We start from the raw sequence: 18044 nt of genomic DNA on the forward strand, positions 1-18044 counted from the left end.
TTTTGTTTTCTATTGATTCCCCTGTAAGGCACTTTGCTATATCATTATTATTATTATTATTATTATTATTATTATTGGTGGTGGTAGTAGTAGTAGTAGTAGTGGTAGTAGTAGTAGTAGTAGTATTTCATGATTTGCTGGTAAGTGCAGCCCCTAATTTCCCCAGCAGGCGGTGCTCTACACAACAAAAGTATCAGTTGCAAAGTGTTTTGCCACCACTGTACAACCCTAAAACCAGCCAGCGCTGAGAAATCTGAGTTGTGGAATAAATTTAAAAAAGCAAAGTAAACATGGCTACTTTGAGTGCCATGCTGGTAAAAACAACAATCAATCATGCTTCTTCAAAGGTCGCTGTTGGTGTGAGGCCTTTCGGTCCAGTGACAGCCTGCGATACATTCCTGCCATAATCTACTTGAAACTAGATACAAGTGACAAAAGATGTGCAAAAAGTCCTGGGCCAAATATGATTTTTCAAAACGGGAGGGGGAAAAAAACAAGGAGTGGTGAACACTTTCCTCTCTGTTGCCGTGCAGGAATGTGAAGGATCTTAAATCTTAATCCCTGGAACTTGTGAGGGGGCAAAGCTGCTTGTGTGACCTGCTGCCTGGCTGCCTGAGCCCCATGCTGGTTCCCGTACTAATGGAGCATTCGCCTGACACAGAGTCACTCCGGCCATGCTTACACTGAGCCTGTGCCACCATACAGTTGGCATTAAAGCCCTCAATGCAAAAACAGTCAAATACAAAGAGGAAGATTTCTCATCCCTGTGATTGGTGTTATTCTTAAAATAAACATAAAGCCAGGACATTTTTGTGTTGCGAGAAAAATCAGATTTCAGCAGCAATGAGGCCTCAGTGTTTCCCACTTTGCTGCTCCATAGCCATGCATCTATACTGATGCATGAAAGTTTGAAGGGCAGTTTTGACCCTCATGACATAACAACCTGTTGTTGGTCAGCTTTTAAAAAAAAAAAAAAAAGTAAAATTCTGGGTTTGCATATGTTGTGTTTACTCTCTGCTTAACGAAAGCATGCAGCTGATGTTCTACCTCGTGCAAAAAAAAAGGGCTCAAAAGGTTCAGCCAGACTGTTTTGGAGTAAGTAAGTTGGTTTGTCCCAAGGATCTCTCTCTCTCTCTCTCTCTCTCTCTCTCTCTCCCTCTCTCTGTTCACTTGTTGCTGTCCCCCTCCTGGACTTGCTGGCATGTGTGTGGAATAAAAATTTGCCGGGCCTTTTGTCCTGCTGGTTCCCAGTAACAGTGCAGCCCTCAGACAGGAGAATAGGAGCTCGGGGAGAGAGGAGAGGAGGTCTGTCTCCCCAGCGTGGGAGGAGAGACACACACCTGCTTAAAGAGGAGCAGAGGAAGAGAGGGAGACCTGCTGGAGATGCATTAGGTATTATATTTCACTTCTTTAGCGATGCAAAAGTCCCGTGCAGCCGGAGCTTTACAACCTGTTTCTCCAAACTGTTAGTGCACAAAGTCAAAGAGTGGATGCATTTTTCCTCTGAATGATTTCTGCAATGTGTGTGTATGTGTGTGCGCGCGTGTGTGTGGGTGTGTTGTAATGCCTTATAGCTTTAGATTTTGTTGTGTATTCTTTTCTTTTACTTTCTTGTATTCTTGGATACTAAAAAATGTTGCATTCTGCTCAAGTGTCGACATAAATGTGAATGTTTGACCTTTTTTTTTTTTTTTTTATTCCCGGCTCTGATAAGACTTGAGGTCTTTGAGTACGGTTTTGTCCTTGAACTGCTTTGAGTGGGAGTACCAACTGGGCTAATCTAAAGGGGATTACTGGAGTTATGAGGCTGCCCTCTGCGAGGTTTTGTTTAATTCGAAACCTTCAGTTTAACTAAGTTGTAGCATTATTTCCCCTCTCTGTGTCTTTCCAGAGGACACATGCGGCCAGAACTGTCATTAGAAAACAGCTTTCTGTCGGAGATCATGGATTCAGTCGGCAGCTCCTGACATTTACTGAGCTGAGCGGACTGCAAGCAGAGAAAGCTGCTGGAATTCCTACAGGTACATCTTGTTTTTTTAATTCACTGATCAGTCACTTATTGATAGACATGGCAAATGACATCCACCTTCCTCTGTCTGAACCTGACTGAGGACAGCACGGTGATTCCCAGTGAGCAAAAGGCCTGCTGAGCCTTTGGATCACTGGAAATGTTTCAGTGGCAGTGAATCTCCTAAAGCTTCACATTGGCCCTGTTATCTATTCAGTGTATTACAAAATTTAAACCTTTAAACTTCAGAAAACCTTAAACATCACATCAGGCTTTTAATAATCCATAAACTGGTAGAAAACTTAAGTCATCCTCAAAGCAACCATATATTTGGAAGCTTTCTGATGACCACTGATTTAGTGGTAAATATAAAAGCTGGTAAATTATGATGTCTGGCCGATAACACTTTTGTTAGTAATTTAGTAGCATTTTATGGCGTCGACTATTCATTTCATAAAGTCTGCACGGTTCAGTGAGTTCAGCCTCACATCCACAGCGGCCCTTAACTCTTAACTATTTACTGTAACTTCATGATGTTAACTTTGTTGGTAATGATTTCCACTGTCTTGTTAGTGCTCAGGCAGAAATGTTGACAGAACTCTTCAATCAAAACACATTTTGTTCTTTCTTACTTTAGCATTCCTCTGCCCTTTTCCATGTCTGGCTGTTTTGCAGTGCCCTGAGGCCAGACTCACAGAGAGGCAGACAAGCACTTGGTGTAGGATGGGAGACCCAGCAGAGGACAGAGAGAAGCTGACAAGCCAGCAGGCTCTGTGTGTCCCTGACCGGCCTGCCAGCAAACAACCCGCCATCTCCACTCTCAAGGTATGACAGCTGATAAAGGGTCACGAAAAGGTCGAGCCACAAGAATATTGTCAGCGGAGGTTACTTGTAATGCTTTTTCTGCTGCTGTTGTACTCTTGTAAAACTCACTGCATGGGCTGCCGCAGTGGCTCAGCCGGTAGAGAGTTTGCCATGTGTCGGCAGGTCTTTACCACAGCTGCTTGGGCCCTTTGCTGCAAGTCGGCCCCTCTCTCTCCCTGCATTTCCTGTCTGGCCACATTTTTGCGGTGTTGTACCTTCTATTTGAAAAGCCGCTGCAGCTTATTTAGTTTTCTTTTAAAGGGTAACTCATCACTAAATCACAAATGCCAGAAAACCTCTGCTGCACCGCCCTCTAGAGGTTGAAACTTTTAGGCATGTTGCACCTCTGGCCACACCCAATCAGCGATGAGGCAGCAAGTATTTTTAGCAGCTGTCAATGGCAAAATACCTGCTGCAAGTTTTCTGCTGGCACTGAGTCACTCTTTGATGACTGCAAGTCTTGCAGAACCAGTGTATTTTTTATATTTGTCTCTATGGGTGCTGTTATAGTGCCTTTTAACTCTGTAAGCACATAGTCGGTTTCCCATTTGTGTTGACACCCACAGTTTCCGCTATTCATTTTTCTTTTGCTCATGGCGTTCTCGGCTCTCGACGTCACCAAGCAGAGGGTCATCCTGCAATATGACCTCTGACCTCCGCTGACAGGATGTAGGTAGTAACATAATGTAAACACCTGCTGATTGGACGGCCACTCCCTTGATTTTCCCTAACCCTAACCTTATTGGGATGGGCATTTCTTGGTCTGTGTGGGTGTTTCTTGTACTAATGTGGGCATGTGTGGCACTGTGGGGGTTGTTTTGTACTGGCTGCAGGCGGTAACTAGACCTACTAAGCTGGTTGAGACTGACCTGCAGGCAGTGCCATCAAGCTACATGGCTCCCTCCTAGTGACCAAAGTGAAAGCAGCGACCTTTACAGTAAATGAGTGTCCTAGTCAATCATTTTTCTTCACACTGGGCCACATGTTTTTGTCCAAACCTGATCTGAGATAGGAGCACAGTAGCTGAGACCGACCCAAACCTGACAGGCATTCTTGTTTTTGTGTCCGAACCCGACCCGAGCCCGAGATTTGACTTGACATTTACCGTCTGAAATAGCCTACATGTTGCCTTCAGCATCGTCATGAAAACTCCAGCACTACACAGGAAGTTGCCCAGAACAGACAGTAGGTCCACCATTTTTCACTAAAATAATGGCAACATGACTGAACACGACCCAACACAATTTCTAAATTTTTGTCCAAACCGGTATTGACGGGTCCTAATGGGTCCCACTGGGGCTCAGGTTGGGTATCCACACTCTAATGCAGTCCTTGGGCTGCCAGTTGCCCATGTATGCTCTACAGTCAATGCAGAATTGCCACAAAAAAAGGAAAAAACTCACTGCATAAAAACATCAGCCAAATGTCAGTGTGTTTTTGGTCAGTCAAACATGATCAGATGTTTTTTTCTCCTCCAGAGTTGTTGACCATCTTAACTCATTTTGTACTTTAGTCAGTCCTGTAAGCTCAGCGATCAGCTCTGTTTGACTGAAACGCTGCACAACCATCATCATCAGCATGTACAAAGTTGATGGGGCATTTCTCTCATAACACATCTAAACTCATCCCTGTGAAAGATTCTTCAAGAAAGGTTTCCAACACAGTTCAGTCTAGAGATATATGGCTGTAGCTGTAGTGGTTTTGATTTGAATTTACAAAAGGAGCCCACCTATTGCACCAAAACAAACTTCCAAATTGCGTATGACATTTGTAGTCCTTACTTAACTGGATGGGGTTTGCTGTTTGTGTCTGCAGTTCATGCAGGTGCACAGGGTTTGGAGATGTGCGTGACATATTTTTGCACAATACTGAAAATCGGCTTTGATTTCAGTCCAGTGTCAGTAAGCCTACAAGTGAAGTGAAAGTTTAGTGCAACCTAAGAGGGATTAGTTATTCAACTTATGCAAGTGAAAGGTTAAATTGCAAAATCATACCATATATGCATGTGGGAAAATGCCACTTGATTACTGTTTCATTGTTAATAAACTGCTGATTATATCCTTTCAAATGTATATTTTAAGAGCAACACTCTTACAGCTCAGACCTTAAATCATAGGGGATTTTATTCTCCAGCTAACAGATCTTTTTGTCCTGCTAGAAAATGTGGGCCTGTAAAGCACTTTTGAGATATTTTTTAATCAATTTCACATTTTCGAATGTATAGGCATACTGCAAGCCTATAAAGTGCCTTGTGTTTGCACCTGAGGCATTAGCCGGTTTGGATGACCATGTGCTTATCTTTGTGTTTCCTAGCTGTTCATAGTGGCGCTGTCGTTCGCCTATTTCTCCAAGGCCTTGGCGGGAACCTACATGAAGAGCTCCATCACGCAGATCGAGAGGCGCTTCGACCTCTCCAGCTCGCTCACGGGACTCATAGATGGCGGCTTTGAGATGGGTACCAGCTATCAGTTGATTAAGTGCATTCCCATTGTGTTGCTGATAAGGGGTTTCCACCTCTGTTTTTACTTGGACATCACACCTCTCATTCAGTTTCTCTCTTCTCTGTTGGCTTGTCTTTCTCTGCGGCAGGCAACCTGTTGTTCCTCGCTGTGGTCAGCCATTTTGGGGCCAAGCTGCACCGGCCCAGGCTCATCGCTGTGGGCTGTTTCGTCATGGCTGTAGGGTCCTTTCTCACTGGCCTGCCACACTTCTTCATGGGACGGTAAACAAATCTGCCAACACCGCCCTCTTAACGTTTTTTAAGCTACTCTGATGTTAACACCAGAGGAGAAAAATAGAAAAATACAGCTTGCTTTTGTTTTCACAGCTACAAGTATGACACGGTCATCCAGGGTTTTCAGAATGAGAGTGTGAGTATCGCTGCCTGCCTGGATCCCATGGTGCAAATAGATGTACCGGATATCCAGATAGAGCCTTCAATAGAGGAAAACACAGGTAGGACACACACACACACACACACACAAGCTTGCACCCACAGGGATCCAATAATGCACAGACACCCATCTTATCCACCTAAATCACAAAGTAGGGCAGCAGAGTGGAGCATCCCGACCCCCCTAAGTTTGGATTCATACTGTTACTGGTGGGACATTTTCTGAAACAGAAAGGGGTTTCAGTGTTTTTCATTTTTCGCCCCCCCGCGGTGACTTTAATTAAGCCGTGGTGCCGCATTTGAGGGGATTGTGCTCTATAGAGACCCTGATGTGACAAGATATTTTTGTTTTGATGTCATACTTGAACACTGACAAACAGATTCAAAGTAGTGAGATTAAGACATCATGTCAAAATAATTACTCAAACATTTTTTTTTTATTTTTTTTTTTGTATCTTAATGATTTCCAGGCAAAGTTTGGGGAAATTAAATTATTCCACATTTTGAGGACTGCCTGGAAGACTGTCAAGGACCCTTTGGGATGAACCACTGTTCTAATAAATAAATTAATAAATACACTATGGGCTTCAAACGCAAGGCAGTTAATCTTAAAACTGATTTTTTCTGGAATCAAGTATAAAACATGTATATTACAGAAAAAAACACTCTCAAATCATGGTTAAAAGTGATTGAAATGTCAAAGAAAAATAATGAAAATATCACACATAATCCTGCTGAAACTGTCAGATGTATATACTGTATATTTAATTCAATCCTAGAATTGATAAGTCTGTCCTTTCAAGTGACAAATTTAGAGGGAAAAGTGAAGCAGAAATAGTGCCTGTCTATGTGGCCAGGCTGTATCAAAGGGTCTCAGTTGTTTTTTCCTTCTTTCTTTCTTTCTTTCTTTCTTCTTTTTTTTTTTTTTGGGTTATATAATACCTAATTTCCTTTTCAATCCTTGCTGTCAGAAACACTGCTACACACACATAACTTTACCTGTGTGTTTGTGTCTGTGTGTCCTTGAGCAGCCTGTGTCAGAGACTCCAGCTCCCACATGTGGATTTATGTTTTCCTGGGAAATGCTCTGCGGGGGATCGGAGAGACCCCCGTCACACCGCTGGGTATCTCCTACATCGACGACTTTGCTAAAGCTGAAAATTCTCCCTTTTACATAGGTGAGATAAAATTAAACACTGCCTTTAGGTCCCTGTGTTATCTGAGAGCACTGTTTTTGTACAAACTTAAAGCTTCTCTTCTCTTCTCCTTTCCTCTTGTCTTTTAAAAGAACCAGTGTTTGCATAAATTAGTGCTTGGTGCTGAATTGGTGCTTTTAAAATAATAAAATCTCCATGCAAGAAGTAATTATAGTGCTGGATTCAGAACAGGAACAGGCAATGAGGAGCTGAGACTAACCAATCCTAAACCAACACTGTTTATATAAAAAAAAAAACAAAAAGTTATAGGAGAAGCAGTGAATTTTCTTGTGTGAAAATCTGAAAATATAAATCTCTTGATTGTTCACTTTGTGGTTTGCAGCTTGTCTGCAGACCATCACCCTCCTCGGCCCGATGTTTGGTTTCCTTCTGGGCTCCTATTGTGCCAAACTGTTTGTTGATATTGGATATGTTGATTTGGGTAAGTGCACTACATTTCTTTTTTTTCTTTTTTTTCTTTTCTTTTTTCAGGGGGATAAAGTATGTAGACATTGATGCATGTATATCAACTGACGGAATGAGGAAAATATTGTGCGATCGGGGGTTGTTTTTAGATCTTTTTTAGGCTTTTGATACAGATAATTATAGTATGTTGCTGTCTAAATTGAAAGTGATGATTTACAGTAATGATGCTGTTGTAAGGTAAAGGACAGGGCACATATGATGCAGGGTCCTGGTCTCTGTTTTCGCTTGTCGGTAAATGATGTAAAGGCTGCTTGTTCTCGTTATCTCTTGCCATATAATAATAATAATAATAATAATTATAGTAGTAAAAGTTGCATAAGAATCAACAGATTGCTGTAAGAAAGTCCTTCTCTAAAAGTAGGGTTTGAGGAGAGTTTTAAAAGAAGATGCAGAGTTTGCTAACTTAAGTTCCTCAAGTTGGACGCTCCACAGCTGCGGGGCTCTAACGGAAATGTGGATGATTCAGCACATCTGTCATGAAGCCAAGAGGCACTTCAGCTCCTTGATATGCTGCCCATAATGACCATAACCTGCTGTGCTCATTATTCCATTAATTACACATTTGTGCATTAAACCAGACAGTTTTTCTATGTCAGCATGCCTGGCTTCACATGACGCAACTCGGGTATAAATAACTCTTTGTCTTGAAGCATTAAGCAGAAAACAGTAGTTTCAAGAAAGTCTTTTTTTTTTTTTTTTTTTTTTTTTTTTTTTAAACCTACCTACCTGTGGCACGAATATGAAGTCTCTCATGTGGTGTTCATGTGTCTTCTGTTCACGAGAATCTGTCAACACAAAGACACACTGACACACCGTCATAACAACATAATGTCCTGTATATCATGATGGCAGGACATACTAAAAGTGAAGCTAAATAGTGTAGCATTAAATATATAAAATGGGTGGCAATTAATAAGTTGTCAGTGCATATTAGAGAAACTGGATAGAATCAAATTGGTAACAGAGTCAGTCATTTCCTTGGGATGTATGCTGAGTGTCACGCTGTCATAAAACTAAACCGAAGTACACGTTTTCAGCCAGAAATATTACATTTTTAGACAGAAAAAACACCGGTGACTCAAGTTGGTCAGTCTAATTTTGACTATGCCTGCTGTTCATGGTACAATGGTCCGATAAACTACCTTAAAAATAGACTGCAGGCCTGTCAGAACAGGTTAGTAAGGCCTGTCCCGGGTGAGGCCTGTGAGGACAGTCTCGCAGAGAGAGTCTCCGATGGTTAAAGGTTGATGTTACAGTCTCTCACGTTTTGGTACATGCAATTGTTCATGGGACTATCCTGAAATAAGAATTGTTTTAAATAGCTGATTTATTTGTCAGAAAAGTTAAATGAATTGATTGGTCAGACACATATCACAAAGTTGGGATGCAGCAAAGAGGAGTGTCCCAGCCCCAGTGTCCTGTTTTTTTGTCCTTATCTGTTTGGGGTCCTTTGGTATAAGGCATCACAGCCCAATTTGATTGGTTAATATTGCTCTTTGAAGTTTCATGACACTATGTTACATGATTTAGGGGTACAGATGTTCAAATTTTTAGCGTTAACTGCTATATGCCTTGAAAAACCATACATTCAAGGTATTCAAGGTGAACTTTATCAAGGTATCAATGTAAATTTTACTATTCCTCAGATGGGATAGTAAAATTTTTGACATTGTTAGCTGATGTGGTCATGAAGACATTCTAAAAAGAACAAAGCCAAACATAACTTAAACACTTTGCAAAAATGAAACAATAAATAAACAAATAGATAAATAAATACACAAAACAGTAATATAAGGCTAACTCTAATGCAAAATATACAGCACGTGACAATGAGAGAAAACCTGAACTAATCCTCATATACATTCTAACTCATGGCATAAGCTTCCATGTCAGTGAATAAATAGATTAATGCATGCATTTTAATAAATAGATTTTCTGTTGTAGAATTACAGATTTAATGTTGTGGCTTTTAGGGTAAAGGGGGTGGGCAGGGTCATTTAGGATCTGGTCTCTTTTAGGATGAAGTCAGGTTTATTGTAAGCTGTGACATTGAGCTTTACATAAACTTGAACTTGGTTGAGTTTGAAATTAATGTCATTTTTCACCGGTGTATATAGTATTTCCAGTAGCAGACACTTTTCTTGGTTCCAAAACTGAAACTTAAATGTTTTTGTTGTTGTTGTTGTTTCCATCCAGACAGTGTTACCATCTCTCCTAAAGATGCCCGCTGGGTGGGAGCCTGGTGGATGGGCTTCCTGGTCTCCTCTGCCATCCTGTTCATTGCAGGAATCCCCTTCTGGTTCCTGCCCCGCTCGCTGCCCAAACAAGGGGGAGACGAGGACAAGTTGCCCCCGAGCCCCGAGACCCTGGATGGGACAGAGAATGCTCTAAACAGCAACAACAACAACAACCAAAACGTCAAACTGAGCGACATCGCTAAAGGTAGCCACCATCCTCCAACACTCTCCACATGACATCAAATTTTATATGACAACAAAAATAACAAGAAATTTTGTCAAATACTTTTGCGTGTTTATTCTGTATTTAAGAAGACTCTACTGTTTTTCAAATGGTTTATGATCCAGTTCAATTAAGTGAGACTCAATTTATTTCAAGGCTTTATTTAGTTTCAAGGCTTTTAATTTGAAAATGCAATTAAAGTCGGTTATTTTTGATTGAACTTCAGTTTTAGCACAGTGTTTGACTTCCCATTCCACTTCAAATGTATTTTAACACTCTGTTCGACTTCCCATCTCTCTTTAAATACACTGAATAATATTTTGAATTGACCCCAGTCCTATCTGTGTGTGCAGACAAATGTGGCGGTTTCTATGTGTCTGGTTACTGTTGTTACCAAATATCCCTCCACAGGGTTTCTTCCCTCGCTGAGGCGTTTGTTGGGAACTCCTACCTACTTCCTGCTCCTTTGTGCGAGCCTCCTGAAGTTCAACTCATTCATCGGCCTGCTCACCTTCAAAGCCAAATACATGGAACAACAGTTTGGACAGTCGGCATCACGAGCCAACTTCCTCATAGGTAAAGAAATTAATCTCCTCTCTTACAGTTGGTAAGCAGAATCACATGCAGGCGTTTCTTTGGGGTCCAACCAGTCGTACATGGAGTCGTGATTGTATTTGGATGAAGCGGTAGTGGTGGAACAAGGAACAAAGGGAGAGAAGAACAAGAAAAAGAAGAAAGGAAGGAAAGGGGAAGAAAGGAAGGGCGCACCAAGGATAATTTTTGCAGTGGGTTCAAACTGCAGGATCCTGACATTGGCCGCACTCCAACATTCAAGTCTCAATTGTTGGCCTGCCAGCTTTGATGTTGATTTGTGCTAAAGACCCTTAGAGCACCAGTCTGTGGACTATAGGTGGTCTAATGTTGAGAGGCTTGAAACACCCAGTGAGCCCAGCTTACATCACTGAACATTTGTCTGGAAGCTTTGAGATCAGTCTCCTCGTTCTGGTTTTTCAACCTGTTTGGGAACTTTTATGATCTAACCTCTCTCATGTAAGAAACAATGTAGATGAGTCTATGGCTTTCAGTTGTTCAGTCATGTGACCATATCCTCCCTTCTCAAGAAATGATGCGTTTTCAAATAGGTCAGGGGTTTAAATTGAAAGTAAAATGGTTAAAAATGTCACACATGATTGCCTTTTTGGCCCTTAGCTGATGGTTTTCACCAGGCCCAGCTTACCATGAGTGATCAGGTAATGGTTAAGTGTCTTTCCAGAAGACACTTCAGCAAGTTCAGCTTGGTTGATGATTTGCTCTATTCTGTGTTTCTGTACTGGCCTGCAGCTGCACAATCAAATCATGTGTTTATTGCCTTTCATAACATTGCAAGCTTCGCACGTGACTCCAGCAATGGATGCAACCACTCTTTATGCCTCTTTTGAGATGTTTGCTGCTGTAGAACCTCATTTTGGCACTTTTCAGACACAGCTATTGTTCATGAAAAAAAAAAAAATCACACTGATGGGCAAACAAAGACACATGGAAATCCATTTGGCTGTTGACGGCCAATGACAGAAGTTCAGCCATGGCCAACTTTTCTTTGCCGATAAGTTTGTTGACCCTTTGCTGAGTTTCCTGGGTTGCCCATCTCTACAGGATGTCACTGGATTTTTGCTATTGTGATGCTCCTCTTCTTCCAGGTGTGCTGAATCTGCCAGTGGTGGCGGTGGGGATTTTTCTGGGAGGGCTGCTGATGAAACGGTACAAGCTGAGCGTGGTGTCAGGAGCCCAGCTGTCCTTTGTCACCTCCTTCATGGCGTACCTCCTCGTATTGCTGCAGTTCGGTACCAAATGTGACAACATTCCTGTGGCGGGGCTCACCGTCTTATACAATGGGTCAGTGTTGAGACCATGATGGGCAATATTTTGAGGAAATGACGATAACCACAGCCATTACCAAACAAAAAAATTACTTCTTTACAGACAATCTATAATTTCATCTCTATTTACAGCCTTAGAAAATACATGAAAGTCTCAGCCCATGTCCGTTTCTGTGGCACTGAGCGCCTGATTAGATCATAACATGGATGCGGGAAGAGTAGATAAATAATGAATGAACGAATAAATGAATTCTTAAGATAAGCTAATATAAAATGTAAATCCTCTGTGCCCTGCAGGACCCCGAATGTATCATACCGAGGCGATATGCTCTTCTCAGAGTGTAACAGTGAGTGCTCCTGTTCGGCGCAGGAGTGGGACCCTGTGTGTTCGGAGAATGGCATCACCTACATCTCTCCATGCATGGCGGGCTGCCTCAGTTCCTCTGGATATGGCAAGAACACAGTAAGGCCTCACACAGGAATACACATACATGCACTTTTTACTGTAAGTGAATGCAAGAAAGCTGGTACATTACATACACACTAACCTTGTTATCTTGTGCTTCCAATGTGCAATGTTGCTTGTGCTTTCAAACTTTAGTGAGTTTTTTTTTTTCTTTTTGGTGATTGTTTTGCCATTTTATCTGTCTAACAGGTTTTCCACAACTGCAGCTGTGTGTCCTCCCATTTCCCAGGAGAGGGCAACATGTCAGTGAGCCTGGGTCAGTGTCCCCGTTCGAAGGACTGCAGCCGCAGCTTCACCTCCTATATGGCTGTATCTGTTCTCAGCTCCTTCATCAACTCCCTTGGAGCCACTCCTGGCTACATGGTCATCATACGGTGTGTGTGGACCCATTCCTGGCACAAAGGAAATCACCTTTTCTGTCACAAAGTAAAGTAGACAGCATGTAGAAAGTATAGGTCGTGATGAAATAGGAAAGAAATTAAAACTATAACTGTAACCTGTAATCTCTAAAAACTGAGTTGCCTCCACATCAGCAATAACTCAATGCTCCTCACACCTTGAAACAGACATTAAGAATTCATATTAGAATTTTTTGTCTTAAATTCCAGATTCAAGGACATTTTTATCATATTTACTGCAGTGTTGTTCACTTGCGAGATTTTTTTATTCGTCAAAAGTCAATGTATCACCAAACTTTACAACACAAGTACAGCGATACATGATAACATGTCTAGTCTCATATTCTTAGTACGTCAGTCTGTCAGTCAACTCCTAGTCTCAGAAAATGACTGATGGCACAAAATGGAAATCAAAATGATCCCGCCTCTAGAATGGGCTCTCCATAACTTGGTGTTACTGTGTATTTACAGGTGCATCTCACCTGAGCTCAAATCCCTTGCACTGGGTATACAGACCCTGGTTGTTAGGACCCTTGGTAAGCTTCACTTTGTTTTGCTCATCATTGCCAACATTGCTTTTCAAAAGTCCAGTTACAAAAGAATTTGAAATTGAAATTTACTCCCTGCTCTGGTAGAAATGTTACCCTTGCATTCAGGCTTAATGTGAGACTGTAAGGTTGTAACTTTATTCATGTGATGCTGGACTCTCTGTAGGTGGTATCCCTGCCCCAGTGTACTTCGGAGCCCTCATTGATTCAACTTGCCTGAAATGGGCAGTGAAGAAGTGTGGGGGCAGGGGGGCCTGTCGCCTGTACCACTCTGATATGTACAGGTAAGCAATGGACACTTAACCACAGTTTAAGTAAAAGGTGGTTGTTAGGGATGCACTGACACCATTTTTGGTACCGAGTATGAGACTTTAATCATTGACTGAATACCGATCCAAGCCATTATTTTCACTAACTTATGTAAGCTTAGAACAAAATAATTGATATAAAATCCTTCTTTTTCCCACCAATTGAGAACTACAGTTTGCTTTTATTTCATGTTACACAGGACTTTTGGTATCAAATATTAGTGTTGCATAAAATCAGTGATGTTACCTGTCCTTAATTATTGCTTGACATGTTTTCAAGCTGTCTAAAATATACAGTATGGTAACCTGGACTTTGTGTTTGCCGCTGGATTATTCCTCCTGCATCCAAGATAGATCAGCCAAGATTTTATTTTTTACAGTCGTGCTTTGTTATGTGTCCTGCCCAGTCTCCTGCCCACCTGTCTTCTCTATTTCCAGGATCATCTTCTTGGGTTTAATCACTTGCCTCAGTGGCTCCTCCTACTTCTTCATGATTGCCGTCATTATCCTCCTCAGACGGCAGTTCAGGAAACCAGAGGCAGTGAAAGAGATGCAACGCCCAGAAATTGAACTCCAGATCCCCTCGGGGCCAACTGAGGAGCAGCCTGACACTCCCAAAATTGAAAAGCCGCCTCACACCCCTAAAGTTCAGGTGAGGGTGGTGGTGGAACTGGAGGAAGGAGAGGAGACTCACAGAACAGAGCGCCTCCCCCAAGATGGGAGACTCCTCCCTGCTAACAATGACGCAGGGGAGGAGCAACAACCCAGATCTGACACTGAGACTGCCGTCGAGTTCACCGAAGCTCCCAGCGAGGGAGCGGAGGTGGAGACTGAAGGGCAGAAGACGGAGAGAGAGGTGAAAGTGGGAGAAGACAAAGTCTGTGAGGAGATTAACGGGCAGGTGGAAAGAGAAGAGTCGGACCCTAACACAGAGGACAGCAATGTGATGGAGAAATGCTCGTCTCACAGCAAAGAAACTGATGGTCCACAATCATAGTGCACTCAGTCTCAATCACATGGCCAAAAAAGGCTAACCTTGCTCAGATGCATAAATAATATATGCATAAATTTTATAGGATTTTTTTTCAAAGACTGATTGCTTTGTCTGCTGGGCAGTAGTCCCATCTCCACTAATAGTAATTCTGTTCTTTTATTATGATTTAGCACTGTCAGATTGCACTTGATCCTGTGAAAAGGTCATGGTCAAGGACAAGCTTTATTGTCATTTTCAATGCAAAATCGTCCAATAAAATGCAGCTGAAGCCCCCCCACCCACCCCACCCACCATGCCACCATGCCACCATGCCAGAACATATTCAGAAACACACTCACAAAACAAAGAAAAACATCCATATTCAGAAACACTGAGTGCAAAAGAAGATGGCGTAAAATGAATAGCAGCATAAAAGGTATAATGACGTAAAAAGCAAGTGAAAAAAAAAGCAAACTTGTGTGTATGAATGCACACATCGTGAGGTGGTGCTCAGAATGTTGGTTATGCTGGTCATTTATAAATAGCATTGACTGATTGATTGATTGATTGATTGCACTGCAGCCCTCCAAGGCCCACACTGAGAGGTTTTGCACAGAACAAAGTCTTTGCCCAAAATTCCTTCTGTTTTCATTTACAGCAATAAAGAGGAAGCCTTGGATGCTGATAAACATCACCTGCTCTGTTAATACAGCATGTTACTGTTATTACAATGCGACATTATGGTAAACACTTAATCTAAACACCAAAATTCATAGATTAAGGTGAGTAAAACAGCTTTGGTTAAGGTTGGAGCAACTGAAAGTTTGGGTCATGGTTAAATATAAAAAAATCTTAAGCAAAGAATGAAAACTTCACATATGGACACATTTTTGACAAATTACAGCCAAGTGCATGCATTTTGATACTGGCTGATGATGCTGGCTTATTGCTGTGGTGTTTTTGTGCTGAATATACTGTGATATGTCTCTCCTTGAATTTTCTGATGGTAAAGTTTTCAATTCTGCAGGTGGCACTCTGTACTTTTTCTGTTCAGCCACCAAAAGGTCCTCTAGTTGTCCTAAACAAACTGCTGTTGTTGCTGCTGGGACATAAATCACATCACTTCCTGTGTGCCTGAAGATTGTTTCTCATGAAAGAGCTGCCACACACCAAGCACTTGGACCTACAAATGTAAAATCTTTCATGAAGTGGCTATAAGTTGCATCATTATTGCGTCATGTAGATAGATGATAGAGAATATCAAAACAGACATTTGTTTATATGAAAACGTGGTGAATTGAGATTTAAATTTTTCTCTCATCAAATGTTTTTTTGTTTTTTTTTTTCATAATTGCCTTGTGCATGCACATCATCATCACGAAAACCACAAACAGCTCTACAAAGGCTCAGTCTTCCTCCATGAATGATAACACTCACCAGAGGCCTGATTGTGAGTATGGGGCGGCTTAGTGTTTTGAAAAGGGTGTTGTCTCTTCCATTTAAATTAGTGGCGTATCAGTGTCATATTTGGGCTACAGGGGAAAGTGCGTGTTTGAGCAGTATTCGTCAGACGAAACAACAAAACCGAACGCCACATTAACTTACATGGAAGTCACTCATTTCCATGTAATTTCCGCACATATGGCTGCCATTTGTTTTCTCTGTCAGAGATGCGACCTGCATATGTAAAAACTACTTTATGGCCAGTTATTCAACCAAGCTCTGTTATTGCAGATTGGAGAGGCAGAATCTAGCTGCTGTCGGTCTGTACATTTGTGTATCCATCACTGAAGTACTACATCATGCGATAGGGACCACATCCCTTGTATAATCACCGCAAACCTCCATGTTCTCAACACCAAGAGCCATTATCAGAGGCCGCAGCCCCATTACCCTCTCTGCACTCCAGATATGTAATCATGTTCCTCTGACATCTGACCCCTCTTACCTACAATATTACAGGAATCCTAATAATGCTAACAAACCGCATTTAGCTTGTGTATGGAAGCCTTGCGAAGCAGTACAAATCCCTCCACAGAATGTGAAAAAGAGTGTGAGAAAGAGTGAATGAATAGGTTTTTCTTTCCCTCCCCCCTAAAAAAACAGTCTTTCATGTGTACTTACATGAAGCGTTTAATCCCAAACTAAAGCGGAGCACCTTCAAAGTGTGAATAGGAGCGGAGTATGGAATCTCTGAAATCCTTTAGGATCATCCAGGTTAAAAATTAAGGCTAAATTAGTGTTAAGTGCCTTGTCTGCAGTACCAGATATTGTCTCACAATACATTTCCTGAGCAGAGTAACATATGACATCTGGCTTCTTATAGTAAGTGAGGAGATCCAAGGGGGGAGACAATATAATTCTGAAAAAAGCATTTTCCTCCATAACATATAACATTCAAAAATAGACTTACCATAAAATACAACTCATACTCACTCACCTTCATCTCTCTTCTGTCTCTTTCTCTCTCCCTGGCCTTCTTTTCTTTTAACCCAAGTCTTTCCTTCTACCTCCTCAAGACTGTGCATATAAACATGACATGTGCCTTTTATTCCACTGAAGTAACTCGTTACCAATCAATGGCTGCGCATGAAGCAGGATATTATTGTCTAAATAAGCTTCAGCTCCTTGTCATCAATTTCTGAAAAAGTCAAAATTAATCAGGTAACTTTACATTTTCGTACTGCAAGTCTGAATGGTTTGTTTTATTTTTAGGAGTAGGGGGTACTTAATTCTCTTCATTCTCAACAACAAAAAAAATGTTAATACACAGCTTTCACTCCAAAAATAGCCTGCACATGTGAACCAAACCCTCTATGAAAAAGCAGAGAAAGCTCAATGTGTCGTGTCTTTGCGTTTCGGTAGTTATGTTTTCTTGGAAAGCTCACGGGCAGGAAACACCGGATTCATGGGACCCTGGTGGTTGTGGGCATCGCACGTCCATTAGGACTGCATCACGTCTCTGTCAGCTCCAAGTTGTGGTTACAAGCCAGCACTTACCAGCAGTCTGCAGCCTGTGGTGGCATTTCCCCAGTGAGACTGCAGGACGATCTCTGTGGATGTTAGACAAATGTTAGGACCTCATCAGACACGAGAGTTGAGAAGCACCCACTGCAGCTTCCATGGCATTTGATCACAAACCAGTTAGATCAGTCTTTAACACCAAAGTTAATTAGACTTAAGAATGGCACATCTATTTCCTGTTTTTAAAGTGATAATCAAGGCTCATTAAAGAAAACTGCAACATCTATGGTTATAGGTGAACACTTCCATGGTGTGTCTGCTCTACACTTCCCAAAGATCACCTGTCAATCAAACAGTGTGGGTGGGATTGTGACATCCTCTTGGATTTTCTGTTTAAAGTTTGAATTTCTGTAGGTGGCGCTCTTTTCACTGTCTGTTCAGCCACAGTTGCTATCTCTGCTCATGATAACTATCCCCAGTTCTCCTTCTGTTTATCGTAAACTGCTGCTGAAAACACAATCACGCATGTAAAAGCTTTCGTGGACTGCGTATAGATTCAATAACATGAATCAGAGAGCTGCAAAACATTTATTTATAAGGAAA

General features: G+C 41.7%; 1 protein-coding gene across 2 annotated transcripts; it reads left to right on the forward strand.

Moving 5' to 3' along the window:
- Positions 1–1239: 1239 nt before the first annotated feature.
- On the forward strand, positions 1240–15802 carry slco1e1 (solute carrier organic anion transporter family, member 1E1). 2 transcript variants are annotated; one of them, XM_030046356.1, is made up of 16 exons: positions 1240–1392; positions 1892–2021; positions 2684–2833; positions 5186–5327; positions 5462–5594; positions 5700–5827; positions 6797–6943; positions 7305–7403; positions 9644–9889; positions 10319–10483; positions 11605–11800; positions 12082–12247; positions 12440–12624; positions 13120–13184; positions 13363–13480; positions 13943–15802. In XM_030046356.1, the coding sequence occupies exons 3-16, from the start codon at positions 2732–2734 to the stop codon at positions 14499–14501; spliced, it is 2451 nt and encodes an 816-aa protein (XP_029902216.1). In that variant the 5' UTR covers positions 1240–1392; positions 1892–2021; positions 2684–2731; the 3' UTR covers positions 14502–15802. The 2 variants fall into 2 exon arrangements, with proteins under 2 accessions (XP_029902216.1, XP_029902217.1); XM_030046357.1 differs by having other exon boundaries at positions 14021–15802.
- Positions 15803–18044: the final 2242 nt, after the last annotated feature.

This window comes from Myripristis murdjan, chromosome 23, assembly GCF_902150065.1.
Source record: "Myripristis murdjan chromosome 23, fMyrMur1.1, whole genome shotgun sequence".
NCBI lineage: Eukaryota > Metazoa > Chordata > Actinopteri > Holocentriformes > Holocentridae > Myripristis > Myripristis murdjan.

What these genes read in the sequence shown, in the direction of transcription:
- slco1e1 (XM_030046356.1), top strand. Translation starts at nt 2,732, where the DNA reads ATGGGAGACCCAGCAGAGGACAGAGAGAAGCTGACAAGCCAGCAGGCT. An exon ending in ACGAGCCAACTTCCTCATAG is followed by an intron (nt 10,484 to 11,604) that starts GTAAAGAAATTA and finishes CTCTTCTTCCAG; the next exon opens with GTGTGCTGAATCTGCCAGTG. An exon ending in TACCACTCTGATATGTACAG is followed by an intron (nt 13,481 to 13,942) that starts GTAAGCAATGGA and finishes CTCTATTTCCAG; the next exon opens with GATCATCTTCTTGGGTTTAA.